The sequence below is a fragment of the Dermacentor andersoni genome, chromosome 8 (assembly GCF_023375885.2).
Source record: "Dermacentor andersoni chromosome 8, qqDerAnde1_hic_scaffold, whole genome shotgun sequence".
NCBI classification, from domain to species: Eukaryota; Metazoa; Arthropoda; class Arachnida; order Ixodida; family Ixodidae; genus Dermacentor; species Dermacentor andersoni.
The window spans coordinates 39,137,207-39,153,128 of record NC_092821.1 but is presented as its reverse complement, the minus strand read 5'-3'; the positions used below and the strand labels follow the sequence as shown (position 1 = coordinate 39,153,128).

At 47.9% G+C, this 15,922-nt stretch overlaps 1 protein-coding gene across 1 annotated transcript in view; it reads left to right on the top strand.

Annotated features, from left to right (window-relative positions):
* The window catches only part of Fcp1 (RNA polymerase II subunit A C-terminal domain phosphatase Fcp1), a 94,218-nt gene that overhangs the window by 33,848 nt on the left and 44,448 nt on the right, over window positions 1–15,922 (top strand). Inside the window, exon 7 of the mRNA XM_050174323.3 lies at window positions 357–1,373. Coding sequence (XP_050030280.1) covers window positions 357–1,373 — 1,017 coding nt within the window. The remainder of the gene's footprint in view (window positions 1–356; window positions 1,374–15,922) is intronic.

The following is a 15,922-nucleotide window of genomic DNA, read 5'->3' as shown; positions in this document are numbered from 1 at the left end:
GAGTATTTTTGTTTTGCCTTGGTGCATTGACTGCGCTTGCAGTGTCACAAACATGGCAGAAGCTGTTGAGGATGAAGAGCATTGACTACATTGTGATGGGCGAAGAGGGACAGTTTTATTGCTTAAAAGGATTTTCGTGCCATGGTTGGAGCCCCTTTGTTGGCGACCAGCTACCTGGCAAAAAAATAATTGGGATGTGTGCGTGGAAGTTTAAAATGTGTTTCGGATGAAGAAGTGCCGCGGAAGCACTGCGAAGGAAATTTCAAGGCCTTCACCGCTACGAACGTTAATGAGTCACAAGATGATGAGACCTGATGGTGCTTTGTAACAGCCAGTATCTGTTCTGTCCTTTTCAGGAAGACATTGCAGGGGCTCCCAGAAGAGAAAAGCCAAAGGAAAGTAATGGCACAATCGAGAAGTCTGAGGCAGCAGGAGGGGATACTCTTTCCTCAAGAGACGAAGGCGCGGTTGTAGACTCGGCTCACCAGAAAGACTCTCCGAGCCAAGGTGACAACCCTGACGTTAGTTCCGGCTCCCCCAGTGAAATGCTCACAGAGCCATCCAGTGATCAAGACCAGGAGCCAGACGTCACAGAAGGCGCAGACGCATCAGCCAAAGAGTGTAAGGAAGCCACAGCGAATGACATCGTCCAGCAGGAAGATGCGGAAAAGCCAAACGAGAGTAATGGCACAGAGTCCAATCCTCCGTCCCTTGCATCTGGAGAACCACCCGATGGCACTGACCAGAAGGCGGACAGTGCAGAAGAGGCCATGGACACTGAAGCTCATGGCAGCAAAGAAACCACAGACAATGGCAAGGTTGAGGACAATGTGGCAAACATACAAAGCAGCCCTGGTGGTGAAGGGCCTGCTCTTTCATCCGTGCCATCCACTGAAGAGCTGGATAGGAACAACCAGGAGAAACTAGTCGCGACAGATGATGCCACTTGTGCCACAGAGTCGTCTGCCACTGCGGCTGATGACTCGGCTGCCAAGGAAAACACAACAGCAGATGACTCTGCAGACGACTCTGCAGACAAGGATGACGTAACAGCAAAGTCAAGTGGTAGCCCCAACACGGGGTCCGATTCTCCAGCTGCTGCAACTCCGGAGCGACCTGGTAGCCCTGACGAAAGCTTAGGAGACAAGAGTCCCGAAAAGCAGCGCGACGAGGACGAGGATGAGGATGACTACCTCCTGTATCTGGAAGAGATACTGCGAACTATCCATTGTGCCTACTATGCCATCTATGACCAGATGACCACTGAGGAAGGGGGCCGCATTCCCGACCTCAAGCATGTCGTTCCCTACGTGCGGCGCAAGGTTCTCAAGGGAGTCCACATTGTGTTCTCGGGAGTGGTTCCCATGAATCAGGTGAGTTCTTGTATGATCACGTGTGTATCAGCAAGTTTGTATGGTTGCTGTCCACTACGTTCACACACAGTGAAACAGAGCACTTTGTTACCGCAGCATTACCATTATTGCGCCTATTGAAGTGCTGCATATTTCATAGGAACTTTGGTGTTATTAGTATCTTTCATAAAATGTACTGTATTTTAGTTTTGCAAAAGCGTTTTATTGCTGTTTCATCTAGTGTGCTATGAAAAGATTTACTTTGTCCCTTTCAGTTGTAAGCTTTAGCCTTTAAAGAAGATATTCATCGACAATTGCAATACTCCGTAATGCGAATTTTGAGCACAGCTGTACACATGTTTTCATTTCGTGATACATTGGCTGGCGCAGACAATCTGCCTCGTGCGGCACGTTGCAAACGGAGCGAATTGGGGCGCGACTTCCTTGCTAATCTGGAGATTGCGAGAGGAAGCGTGTGGGTGACACGTGGATGCAATTCGCAGCAGCTGCTGCAGGCAGACCTCCCAGACGACGTGCGCTACTCTGGCGCCGTCACGTAGCCATTGTCACCGCACTACGCTTTTCTTCTCACGCTTTCACCATACCCTCCCCTTCCACTTTCCCCCTCATGGTCTTACTGCACCCTCCTCCTCCGCTTTCCTCCTTGCGTCTTTCATCCTCAGCAGTGCTCTGCGTTCACTTTTACATCCTTTGCTGTGCTTGGTCGCTCGGTTGTGCCAACGCCAACACTCGCCGCAGGAACGAGCACCTAAGAGCTGTGCTCTAAAATGATGCGGGGTGACTCTCTGTGGTGAAACATGTCATTAGGCCTTGAAATCAGTGTTCAATTCTAAATACAGTCGCCGACCGTTTGTTCGAACCTCACGGGGTCTGCAGAAATGTCTAAATAAACAGGTGTCCAAAAAAGCAGAAAAAAAAATATGAAATCCTTTATTTCCACGCACTTATTTGGGCTCAGCAGTAGGCTTGAAGAAATCGCCGTTGCACGCTGTTCCGTTTACGCGCAATCAGATAAGCCTGAATCTCGGAGAGGGTCGTACGGTCACTATAGGCGGATGAAAGCACAGTCACTGCCTGTACGCGCTCCGCATGCGACGGCAGCGTAGCACATGGTGTGTCATCTTCCGACTCAGAGTCATCGTCCGGCAGTGCAGCAGAAACCTGACGAATGATGTCGCCGTCGTCGAGTTCTGCGCATGTCAGTACAGCAGTGTCAGCACCTGTGAAACTGTCAAATGAGACAGTGTCCGGAATCGCAATACAACCACTGCGCAAGTCTCGGCAGAACGTTTTCTACATCACTAGGGAGCACATCGGAAGGTGACAAATCTTAGGCCTCCTGGCACCCGCTTGCCGACATTCCCCAGCGCAGTCTGCGCAGGCACCGTCGGCGCCATTAGACACTTGATACGATGTTTCCGTATGCTGCATTGGATCACCGGAACCTCGACACAGCAGCAAACACCACCATGCCGACACCAGTCGCACAAACGAAAAACATGGCCTACTCGCAGCGTCGTGCGCGAATGTGCACGAACAAACAAATCAGCTGCTGGATTGTCTTGACATGGCTTACTAAGCTGAAACCGGAACTGCTGTAGAGCCACTCTATCGAACATGCTATCGAACCAATCAGAAACGATGATGATGATGAGCGGGGATTTGCAGCAGCGCCACTTCGCGGGGCAGCAAAACAAAAATGGCGTTCAGCAAGTCGAACCATGCACCGGTCAGAGTTGGTGCATGGTGCTCTCGATCGAGTTGGCTCAAGGAGTGTCCGAAAAATCTGACGAGAGGTTGCAAGGTGTCCGAACTTTCAGCAATTGTTATACCTTATGGTCTATGGGGTGAATGGCGGCGCCGCGAAGCAGACCGAATAATCCAGCATGTCCAAATTTTCGGAGTCCGGAAATTCAGTCGGCGACTGTAAATGTGTAGCGGCTGTCCGTCACTTCGACTTGTCTCTACGTGGGGGTCATTGCCCCCTGCTCTTGGAACCGAGGTGGCTGCCTGACTGTGGTGCCAACACTGCCAGTCGGTAAACCTCATTGTACTCTTTAATAAAGCCAGTCGACTCTCCACTCTCAACCTGTAAAAACGTGTTTTCCTTGCTTCCGCTGAACTGAGCTTCCAACAGGTGGTGACCCAGGACATCTACATTTTTTCTTATCAAACACTAGCCATATACGACGCTGCTCCTGCTGACAGAAACGACGCCAAGATTACGTCTCCTGTCATCGCTGCCGAGTTTCAGCTTCTCAGCTTTTGGTCCAAAAATTCTCGAGGTTGGTTTTGCAAGTAGAGGCCCATCTACAACTCCGGCGCAGCTCTTCACAGACAGCAAAATACCTGCACGGCATCACCACGCTACCCTTTGACATCGCCGATGACATAGACGACTTGCTAGCGGGTACACCTTCAGCCACAGCTTAAAATGACCTATTGGTCCTGCAGCACCTCGAGCCATCGCAACAGAGTAGGCTTTAACAGCACCTCTTCGAGGAACTCGGTAGCCAATGACTCTCACAACTCCTGCACCGGTCGCATCAGTCAGGTGAGCACTCCGTAAACAAGAGCCAGCTTACAGTTTTATGCCAGCTGTTCTTGCAATGCCTCCCACAGTCCACACGCATGGTACTGGTGGGTTCCGACGAGTCTTGATCGGCTAACTGCACTCCGTGGTCAAATATTACACTGCTTGTCTGTGGAATAGCTACCTATCGCCGCTGCGAGAGTCTCACAGCCAGGAGACCGACTCTCGCACCTGGAGGAAACAGTCAATCACCTTGCCAGTGCACTGGAGAATGTGACGACGGGTGGCAACAGTGGCGACAAACTTTGGTGTAACAATTCGTCTTCACAGTCTCGCAGTGAAGCTAGAGACTTACTGTAGCAGTTGTGCTGGTATCACTGTCACTTTCGTGAACAAGCTAGTTGCTGCACTCAGCTCTGTTCGTGGACAGGAAACACACCAGCCAGTCATTAATGGCGGGATGCGACATCGGCCCTCCGTCAAGCCACCTATTCTTTGTAGTCAGCGGCACCTGCCTCCCTGTCGACACCGGAGCCAAGCGGCCCATTGTTTCCGCCATGGCAGCAGATCGCCAGCGTGGCAAGTCCAGATCCACGATCCATGCAGTGAACAACACTGTCATTGTGTCGTTTGGGTTCCGGTCAAAAGCGCCAGACATCAGACTCCGTTGCTTGTACAGATGGGTGTTTGTGATCGCCGACTTCAGCTTTGCCATACTAGGAGCACAGTTTCTCAGCCATTCCAACCTAGATGTGAGGTTTGCAGTCGGCGTGTAAAGGTTAATGTCACATCTCTCGATGTACTTAGCCTGCAGTCCAGCTTCACCTCATCTGGAATCCGTATGTTTCGGCCGGTCTCAACGTATGACGGGATACTTGCTGAGTACCTGCAACTCACGAAGCCCCAAAGCGATGCACTGCCCGTGAAACACAGGTTGATTCATCATATCACCACCATCGGTCTACCTGTCACCACCCGGCCACAGAGGCTTGCTGGACGGAGGTTGGAAGTCGCCTGCCATGAGTTCGAACACATGCTTCAGCTCGGTGTTATTCGTCCGTTTTTCAGCAATTGGTCTTCACCTGTCCATCTGGTTCCAAAGCAGGACAGTGGTGTGTGCGTGCTATGGCGGTACCGGGTTCCTCTCGGGATCGAGTTGCGGAGTGCAATGTTAGAAGGACAGAGCAGCAACGCAAGCAGCAGCAGGCCGCAAGTCAACCGACTCTGAAGTTGTCGCATCTGCAGATTGCTTTCAAGATACGGCGCGTGCTGCCGCGCGAACTACGCAGTCGCTACCAAAGTAAAAGCCGCCCCCCCTCCCTTCCGTGCTGCCTTCTCGCTTTCCACCATTGTGCACGATTTGGCTTACCTTCGCACGTTTTCAGCTGCACATGCAGCATATACGGTGCGCAGGGACGATGTTACCACCCTTGGACTTTATATGGTACATCACGGTGACCATGACGCCACAAATGTGCCTGGAGTGTCCATTTCATTGCTTACGCATGACCCGCGTTCACGAAGTGAAACGTCACTATTTTTTTTTATCACTTACCGAACGAATAGGCGCGTCTTGGGCACTGGTGATATACGCTTTTATTCGGAAAAACTGCCGTTTTGAGGGGGGTGCTACTTATACAAAGGTGCGACTTATAAATCGGAAAATACAGTATACATGTGTGCACCCGCCATCTCCTGTCACAGTACGAACACCGATATGCCTAATTAGTGTACTGGCAGGCCTTCAGGGTTTTTTTGAACATGCCTGTTGCGATTTGAGTCCTTAAATGGACACTAAAGTGAAACAATAAATCAGTTTAGACTAATGAAGCATTGTTTGAGAACCCTGCAGGCAGTCATTAAAAAAAAATAGTTGGATTATTAGATGAGAAAATGAAGGCCCAAGTATCATTATTTGAATTTTGCGCTGAAACCCAAGTGCCGGTACGTCAGCATGACGTCAGGGATTCCAAAGTATGTTTTCGCATTTGGGCCGCGTTGGCTGAATAAAGGTTCCCGAAATTTGCTATGTTTAATATTTGGTTCCTTTAGAACACAATGTAGTCAATCTGTACTGCTATATATAATTAGTAGGCCCTAGAAAATGCCATCAAAATCCAAGACGTCACAGCCCCCAGGTGCGGGAACTTAAGTAGACTTCGCCAGCCCTATTCCGCTCTTGCGCTTTTTCTGGCTTACCAAATGTATTATCGTTGTAAGAGTGGTGCTTTTGGTGTTGTAGAACGATAATTTACTGATGCAGAAGAAATCATTTTTCACTTTAGTGTCCCTTCAAGGGGGGCCTTCGAAAACCAAAAAAATTGCAAAAAAGTAAATTTTTGAAAAACAACATCTTTGGGTTGTGTGTCTCGTATAAACTACCTGTTCTGTAATTATCAGCACCTAATTTAACTGCTAAGTACCAAAAAAAAAACACTACTTTTGAGGCCACCGCGGCCCACAAAACGCGCAAATGCCGAAATGAAGTCAAACTTCGCCTGTGCACCATTCCCAGCCCATGCGGCCTGCCCGCGCCATCTTGGTGTCGTTTTGACCACGAATTCTTTGTCTCTGTTTTTTAAGGGCAGTAAAACATGCATTCATCTTTTTGGACTGCCCGATTTTTGGACGCCTTCGCGGCTCCTAGGGAGTTCGAAAAATCAGATCTTGATGGTACAACCGACCAAGAGAATGCTTCAGATGGTCCAAGGGGCAAACGCACAGCGGAAGGAGGACGAGAACAGAAAGGACCGACGCATTGAGGAATGAACAGGAAAGGAAGTGTGCCGTCACTTCTGTGAAGTAGCTTGAGCTCAAAAAAAGAAATAAGTGTTGGCTGAAGCCGAGATGCAAGTGCCTCTCATCCAAACCAAAATATACTCTTTAAAGCAAACACTGTGGCGTTGTGCGCGGACTGAGAGGATGTCAAGATAATTGAGGTTGACTTTCCAGTTGCTGAGAGAGGATCTCACTTGTGACAAAGTTTGGGCCTCATACTAATGAGCTTGCTGTCAGTTGATAAAAATAGCTCATATTTGAAAATATTTGCTTCTGTATGCATCTCTTATTATTCGTATTTGAGAATTTTCTACTTGATTTGCAATAGGCTTTGCAATTCTTTCGAAGATATTTTATTTACTTTGCATTTTACTAACTCTCCCTTCTATTCCTTTTTTTGAATAAAATAAACACTACTCCTCACTATTCAGACTGCATTAAGTCGTTTTTTATTTTTGACATGCTTACTAGAGAGCAGCGCCATCGGGCGACATGGTGTCAGCCCATCTTGACATAAAACAGAGTTCTGTGTACTCATGGAATTTTGCAAAGGCACTCGGGGGAAACCTGGAAAACTCCGGAAATTTGGAAATGTGAACTTGGTAGACACCCTGAACCATTTATTTAGCTTTTTTTTGGTAAGTTAGTCATACAGCAGCCATTCTTACTTGGAAAGGTTGTTTGCAACCAGGATATAAAGTTGTTAAGAGGCTAATAAAAGTTAGCGGACTTGTGTTTAAAACTGATCATTTGTCACTGATAGTTTAGCTGTCTTGCGCTAGTCAGTATAGGCATGGTGCCTAATTATGCCGAAAGAAAATATGGTTCCACTGTAAATGTACGCACCTTAATTTGAGTATTCAAAATTTGATTTGATATTCGATACTTACTACAGTCAATGACCAATTTTTTCGACACTCTAGGGAACGTAAATACGTAAGAAAATTCAGGCAGTCCGGAAAAAATGAATGCATGCAAAAAGATTCACCTTTTCCTTTTTTTCTCGGATCTAGAGGTAAAGGGTGAAGTACCAGGCTTCCGAAACCCTGCCAAAGCATTAGTGAAGTGGCTATAAAAAGACGTGTTCAAAAACTCTGTATGCAGCCAACTGCCGGTTTATTTTGTACGTATGCATCGTCGGGCAGCCGGTGTTATTGCTGCAGTGACTTGAAGAACTTGTTGATTGTTATTTGGACGGCGTTCCGGTTGCATATGATCATATTCGCCTCGATCTGAGCAAGGGTCATGTCAGCACTGTACACCAATGAAAGGGTCAACAGTGCTCGTGTCAACTCGGCGCTTGTAGGCGGTGAAGCACCTAGGCCTAGTGTGGCAGAGCACACTTGACACAACAGCACAACCACACACCACTCTAGCCAAAACGTGGCCTGCGCAAACAAACGAAATGGCGCCGCTCCGGAAACTACGCCTGAGGCGGAAGCATAGAATAAAGAACAACTTTAGAGAAGGGAAATTGTACTTTCCACAGTGGTTCGAAAATAAGCAGCGGCAGTGCATGGAACTTACCTAGGTGGACGCCAGATGGCGCTGCTAAAACAGGAAGCGGAAATGCGCATTTTTTTTAGAGCATTATCTAATATGGCCGCTTTTCGCTGGTCGTGTACGCCTGTATCCGCTCGTACGCGCTGTACTCGCCCCGCTGGCTATGCAGCATGCCTCGATGCCTCGGCTGTCGCGTAGCCGGTGCGTTCTAATTGCCAGGAGACCAAAGAGCCTCTACTGACGCCCATACAAACAAGCCACAAGTGAGTGAACAGAACGTGCGACTTTATTGGCAGAAGACAAGCAGTGTACATTCTCGTGCAATAGCAGAAATAAAATTTGTATGTCGAGATACGCTGGAATTTTTGACGCGAGCCCGTAAACGGCTCACCGTCGTCGTCGCACAAGCGGTCTAGTAACGAGCGACAACCAGCGGCGCAAGCAAATTGGACAGAGTGTCCTGCCTGTTTGCAGCGGCAGTCGCCGTTAAAGATGAGCAACTTGCATTGCGAAGCAATCAGGTGAACCAGGCATCTGCTGCCGCAGCCAACACAGCGACATGGACTACCCGGCATTTTAGCCTTAACTCCTTTCCAACCTGCACGTTACTTTTCTTTCGGGGGCCGCTAATGTATGGCTCGCACTTGGTGTCCCACATTGTCTCAATATGGACAAGTCGCTTTCGCAGACATCACCTTCATCAGCCACTTTTGCGGGCCTTTCCACCCAACTTCATACACGTCGGACCATGTAAGCACGTATGCCGGTCTCCGTTCGTGCTTAATCGCGGCCGGGAAAGGCCACAGACACAATTTGTCCATGGCTGCAGCAGGAAAAGCTGAACGGGGAGCATGAATCACGGTGTGTGTAAATTTGGAGTCTATGCTGCTGTGTGGACTGGAGGAGCAAATGCTTACTTCGAGAGACTGCTTCCCAATGCAACTGACCTGGCCGCCATATTCGAAAAACATAACACGACGACCATAACCAAGTAAGATAACAGTGAAATTAAACAGCAATCAATCAATGCATGAGGTTCAGAGAATACATTATACATTGGCTACGAACCATATGGCAACAGTGAGCATTCACATACAGGGGTCTCTTAGGATACATTCAGCCGCCTACTTACAGGCATAATGCTTGCCTTCGTCGCATGTGGTGGTCTGGTAACGAGCGACAACCAGCAGTACAAACAGATTGGACAGAGCGTCGCACCTGTTTGAACCGACAGTTGCCGTTGAAGATGAGCAACTTCCATTGCGAAGCAATCAGGTGATGCGGGCATCTGCTGCCGCAACCAACACAGCGAAATGGACTATCCGGCATTTTAGCGTTAACTCCTTTCCAACCTGCACCTTTACTTTCTTTCGAGGGCCGCTAATGTGTGGCTCACACTTGGTGTCCCACTTTGTCTCAATATGGACAAGTCGCTTTCGTGGGCATCACCTTTGGCAGCCATTTTTGCAGGCCTTCCCACCCATACGACTATCAACTTCATACATTTCGAACCATGTAAGCACATACGCTGGTCTCTGTTTTGAGCAAATCATGGCCGACGTAGGCCACAAGCACAATTTGCCCATGGCTGCAGCAGGAAAAAACGAACGGGGAGCACCACTTACGGTTTGTGTACACTGGGAGTCGTCACTGTGCGGACTGCAGGAGCAAATGTTTACCTCGAGAGACTGCTTACCAATGCAAGTGACCAGGCCCCCACATCCGAGAAATGTAACACAGCGACCACAACCAAGTGGGGCAGCAAAACCAGATTCTGCAATCTATCATTCAGTGTAGCTTGCGCAAAGAGTGTAGCTTGCGCAAAGGAGGAAGAAGAGCAATCATCAACGAGACTAGGAATATGGAAAATGAGAAAGCTTGCATTCAAGAGAGAAGCCACTCTGCTCTGCAAGCATTGAAGGCCAAAAACATCAAGAAAAGTAAAATGGTGCATAGCAAACGGTGCGTAGGTTAATGCAAGACACACGTCGATGTTGCATCAGCTATTTCAGGAGAGGAATTGTGCATGACAACATACACTAAAAGGTACTGCTACAGATATGTTATGCTACTAGACAGTGACTGGTATTAAGTATCAGCGAAGAATTGGTTGACCTTTATGTTTGGATGAGGATGAATGATCTCTAACGAGAATGGGCAATGAAAAAGCTTGCATTTATAGAAGAAAAATTACACTTGGCACAAATGGAATTGACATGGCCAGGAAGCTGATTAAGGGCAAACTGACGGAACTCTTTTGGCCAGCGTCGTCCGTGCTTGATCAGAAGTTGCAGGTCCATCTGAAGACGAAGAATTTCTATAAAGTCCCTTTTGAGTTACCTGGATGACTCAGCCAATTTGTCCATGCTGGTGGAATGGTGGCTGAAGCTCTTTTCAGTCTTGACATAGTGCTCTGCAGACTTGATATCTCATGCAAATTCTTCTGCATGTGCTTCTTTGTTCGTGGTGTAAAAGGCTTGCAAATTCGGCTCCAGCCCCTTTCTGTTGGTGTGGATAGGAGCTCCTGTGATGACCAAGATATGCATGGCATGGACTCTGTTGGGGCAGAACGGTGACACATGAGATACAGCACAGATTAGCCAAACTCATGTGTGTTTTCTGTTATGTTCGAACCAATTATACTAAACCATAAACATGAACAAACATTCATTTCTGCTGCAAACAAATGACATGTATCTCAAGACTAGCAAGCCAATACAGCATATATCAGGCATATTTATTTCTGAACCACATGTTGTTTACCTTGTAGTAGCAGCCAATGTCCACACAATGGCCTTGTTGTAGCAGCCAGCACCTTCTGTTTAGTGTGTGGAGTGGGTTGCTTTATACTGGTGCCATCCTCATTACTGCATGTCTGGAACAGAAATTTTGACTGAATCAGAAATTGAAAAAGCACAATTTCGCAATATGAAATGCAAAAAGGTGTGACATATATATTGTAATGGTTTGCGACAACAGAACACATGCAAATGTACCCTGTCTGTTCTAGGGTGCTTAAGCAGCACGTTAAATAAGTACAGTTGAGCCCGCTTATAACGAACCCGACCGTCACGCGGAATTCGTTCGTTCTATCCAGAAGTTCGTGGTATGTGGGCCACATACAAAAATTGACATCAATCAAAACAAAAATTTATTGAGAAAAAAAAAATCGGTGTTCGTTGTCTGCCTCGTCAGACCACACCCAATGACGGCGGTTTCAAGCTTGTTCAAAGCTGCGATGTGTTCGTCACCCAAGGCCTTAAAATACACAAGATTTCTAAGTGCCTCAATATGGCTCACTGCTGTGGTCGCGCTTACGGGTGCTGGCTCCGACGGATCGTCGTCATCGTCCGATGCTTCGGCGTCGCTTGATGCCCGCACTTCCCGGACGGCGGTCTCGTCGCAAAACGACTCCGCAACTTCAGCAGCGTCGTCCACATCAACAAAATCTTGCCAATCAAGATCGCAGCCGGCCAGGTTAGCGTCAATAACGCGTCGCCACAAGTCGTCGTCAGGCTGGCTTTGTTCAGTGTCTTCAATGCCTGCTTCAGGAGCGTCAGCGAAGCCGGCCTTGCGAAAACAATTCCGGATGCATTTGGGTGTCACTTCCATCCACGCCGCTTTGATCATTTCTATCGCCGAGTACAGCGAGACCTCCAGAGGCACATTGGCAGCGGGGCGATCAACTGCAATCAGCATCCGCTGCACAACACGGCGCCTGTAGGCCGCTTTAAACGACCGTATTACACCCATGTCCAGCGGTTGCGCTTTTGAAGTTACATTTGGCGGCAGAAAAAGCAACTCAACTGCCGTTAAGACAGCTTGGACATGGTGGGCGGTACAGTTGTCGAGAATCAGAAGAACTTTACACCCTTTCTTCGCCATGCTGCTGTCAAAGTCAATGAGCCATTCCGCGAACAACTCGCGTGTCATCCACGACTTCGAGTTATGCCTGTAACGCACTGGTACATATGTGCGGAAGCAACGTGGCCTCTTTGATTTACCGATGACAAATGGCAAGCATCGATCGCTTCCATCCATGTTGGTGCACAAAAGCACAGTTATGCGAACTTTGCTGTGCTTGCCGCCAGCACATTTGTCACCCTTCATAGCTTGCGCTTTGCCAGGCAGCATTTGATAGAATAGCGCCGTTTCATCGGCGTTATACACATCCCTTTCAGCATAACTTGATACATGGGCCAAGTTTTAGACATCCATGTGTTGATGTCTTCGTCGCTTACCGATGCCGATTCGCCGTTGATGGTCTTGAAAATAATTCCGTGGCGGAGCTTGAAGCGATGGAGCCAGCCATTGCCAGGAGAAAAATCTGGGAAGTCCAGGAGGAACGCTAAGTCCTTTGCTTTGGACAACATCAGCGGCCCGCTGATGGGAACATTGCGTGCTCGAGTATCAAGGAACCACTTTAGAAGCGCGTCTTCAATGTCTGCATATGTGGCTTTCCGTAGGCGCTTCCTCATCGCGGAGTCCGTGGCGGCACTCTTGTAGATTTTGTCCTTCTGTTTTAGTATCGTGGATATTGTCGATTTCGACAAACCATACTTTTTCACCAGTTCGTGGTTTTGCGTGCCTTGGGAAAGGTCTTTCAAGATCAACAGTTTCGTGGCCAAGTCCAAAGCTTTTCGCTTCACTGTCGAAGTAGACGCCGGCTAATCTGCCATCTCGGATAGGCACGGGAGCACACCAGTAGGAAACAACGCCGACAACGCTAGCACAACCACAAGTAAGAAAAAGACAGTCCCGCAGTCGTGTGAGGTGTGAGGCGCGGCGTTAAGGGGGGGGGGGGGAAGGGAGAAGAGGGGGTACGAAAGCACGTGATCACGTGCTACATTGTCAATTGGTGGAAAACTTCGCCGCTGCCCTGACGTCGACGATGGCGAGTGGGGTCCCGTGGCGAATGAGCTGGCACTTTCGACTTGTGTGTTCACGTTGCTGATGCGTGCTGGGCAGGCATTTTTTTTTTCTCTCTCTCTCGTTATCGCGGCGATCCCCTCGCCGCATCGCCGCTCCTCTGTGCCTCCGGTGAGACGCCATGGGAAAGCCGATTCTCGGAGCGTGCACAGCACAGGGTCGGCGGATCTCGCCACGTGGAAAGTGGTCCGCGACACCAAGGCGTTCGCTGTAGCCGATCGGCTAGGCTCGCGGGCGTTCGTTGTAGCTAAGACCGAGCGCCATAGCCTAAACGTATATTTTGACGGTCACGCCGGACTTGTTCGTGATAAGCGAGCGTTCGTCTTAAGTGGGGCCGTTATAAGTGGGCTCGACTGTATTGCTATTGTCCATAAATTTGTCTGCCTAATTATACAATGCATGTAAACAGCTTAAATATTATTAAGATCACAAATGAGAATATTTGTGCATTCATTTATACACTGGAAGAGATCACACTGCTGGTTCCACAAGCAAATGCATGAAAGTCATGAAGCTATTAGAACTGGTGCATTATTTTTCTGCACGGACGTGATGCACTGCTTCACCACTGCAAAAATAAATGCCCTACGGTAAACCAAACTGAACAGCAAGAACATTTAGAACCAACAAATACGAAATATGAGTGAATTATCACGCTTGCAACTGTTAAATACATTAAATTCTGTACTTCCACATCATTTTACCAAAGGATTATTCGGTTTTGTGGACGAAAGAAGTTGCTGGTGGACTCGAAAAAAAGTTTTATATGTATATTGTTAAGGCTACCCAGTCACCTATGGCCACGGCTACAATAAGATTAAAAATGAGACGCGCGTTCCGATATTGCTTTCTTTCCCACTTGTGTGTGTATAACGACAGCCTCGCAAGTAACGGTTTATTTAGGAAACAGCAACGGAGGATCCCGACTGCCAAATGTTGTGCAGGATCTAGTTCGTTAACTTGTCTCCGCCTGTAAGTTGTCTCCGCCTGTAACGAATATTATATAACGATTCAAGCAGCGGTGTTAAATGACTCACCGTTATTGCCGTTGTCAGCCGCACCAGAATCCAGCTCCCGTTTCGATCCAGACGTGTTCCGAATGGCTCACAAGCGATACCCAACTTTCGGGCTTACTTTTCCGCTTGCAAACACGTCACATCACCTCAGGTTAAATAACGCGAGACATTGAAGCGCAATAAACTAGCTTTAGCAAAAAAGAAGCAACCAGTCTGAGTGCACGAACGAATGAATCCGTGCCGCCATGCACTTGAAAATACCGGTAAAAGTTTTAAATCCAGGCCAGAGGTCACGTGAAAGATCGATGATGCTGAACGCTATTTGCGTTTACAGGGACAAAGAAACAATAAACTTACTTACAAAGAGTACAACATCTAATTAGCAATGATAAGTTCGCCCTCTTTTTCATGTAATAAACATGCTTCGGTAATTGTAGGAGAAAGTTTGGAAGAAAAAATTGCGCTTATTACGGTGCCTTTAGCAGAAAATGTTCAAACTAACGTAAGCATCCCGAAGTGATTCTACTATGCTGGTTTTGTTAGCAGCAGCACGCGGTCGATTTTGTCGCCCTCTGTGGCCATTTGTTGAACTTGAGAGTGCGCAGGGCCTGGCGGAAGTGCGGCGATGAACATAGCCAGCGTGGCCAGACCAAATTGGTGTGCGACGACCAGATTCGGCTAGTTGTGGTTCAAAGCAGTGATATGCTTCGGCTGCAAGTCAATTTTCTTCGCAAGGGTGCTGCGCGAGGAGCCAAAGGACCTTCGGTCACGTCAAAAAGTCCGGGAAATTGGACGGCGGGGGGTTCGAGGGTCCGAAACTTCAGATGTCCTTATACATTGATTCTATGGGGCTCGTGGCGGTGCTGCGAAGACGTCCGAAATATCAGGCATGTCCGAAAATTCAGTCGTTGACTGTGTTTGTATTCAATTCCCATTCAAATAAGTTTTTAGTCAGCTTTGCCGCAGTAGCGCCGTATTGTGCAGCGAAATATATGTAAAATATTGCAGTGAAGCACATCAAGATTGGAAAGGAGCCGCTGTCACAGAAGGTTGTACATGTTCGTTAATTATACATGCCCCATCTTTGGTCACACTATGAGTGGCAAGATGTCTAATAACTGTACTGACAGCCATTCAGAGCTGTTTCTGATGCAATTTGCGCCCTTCCTCATCGTTACATTTTGCTGGCTATTATGTTTTTTTTTCCGTGGTCCCTTGAAAAACATACCAAGGGATTCTACTGTGTTGATGTAATAAGGAATTCGGCTTTTAAGGTGTTTTGCATTGGCAACGAATGACCAGTGCTAAATGCTCTGGCATTATCCAATAGGCATGTACTCCACAGGGCACACCAGTGCAATTATCCTTCTCTTTGCATTCCATGCTCAGCTTAGCCACACTTGCTCAGTGTCTCATAATTTCTGAGACAGCGCTTTTAAAAAATACATTGTAAGACACTAGGCCTTGTTTATGTGGTACAGTCATCAACTGTTAATTTAGACAGCTTTGAGGAAATCTTGGGCACCATACAGCAAGCGCTCTGCTTGAGAATTCAAACTCCGCACCTCTCTGCCTATGTGACCATGTGCCAATTCGGCCACCTAGTTGACCTAGTCAAGAGCAGTAAAGTGATATTTAGATATGTAGCCGCCGCTGCCCCGAAACCGAAAGTAACATTCCACCTAGGTCACCTAGTCGATCCAGTCATAGCCAACTCCTCTCAAACCACAGCCCAAGCCAAGCCGCTAAGTTGTGAAGAACTGCATTTCTTGCTTGTTGCATGAATTCCT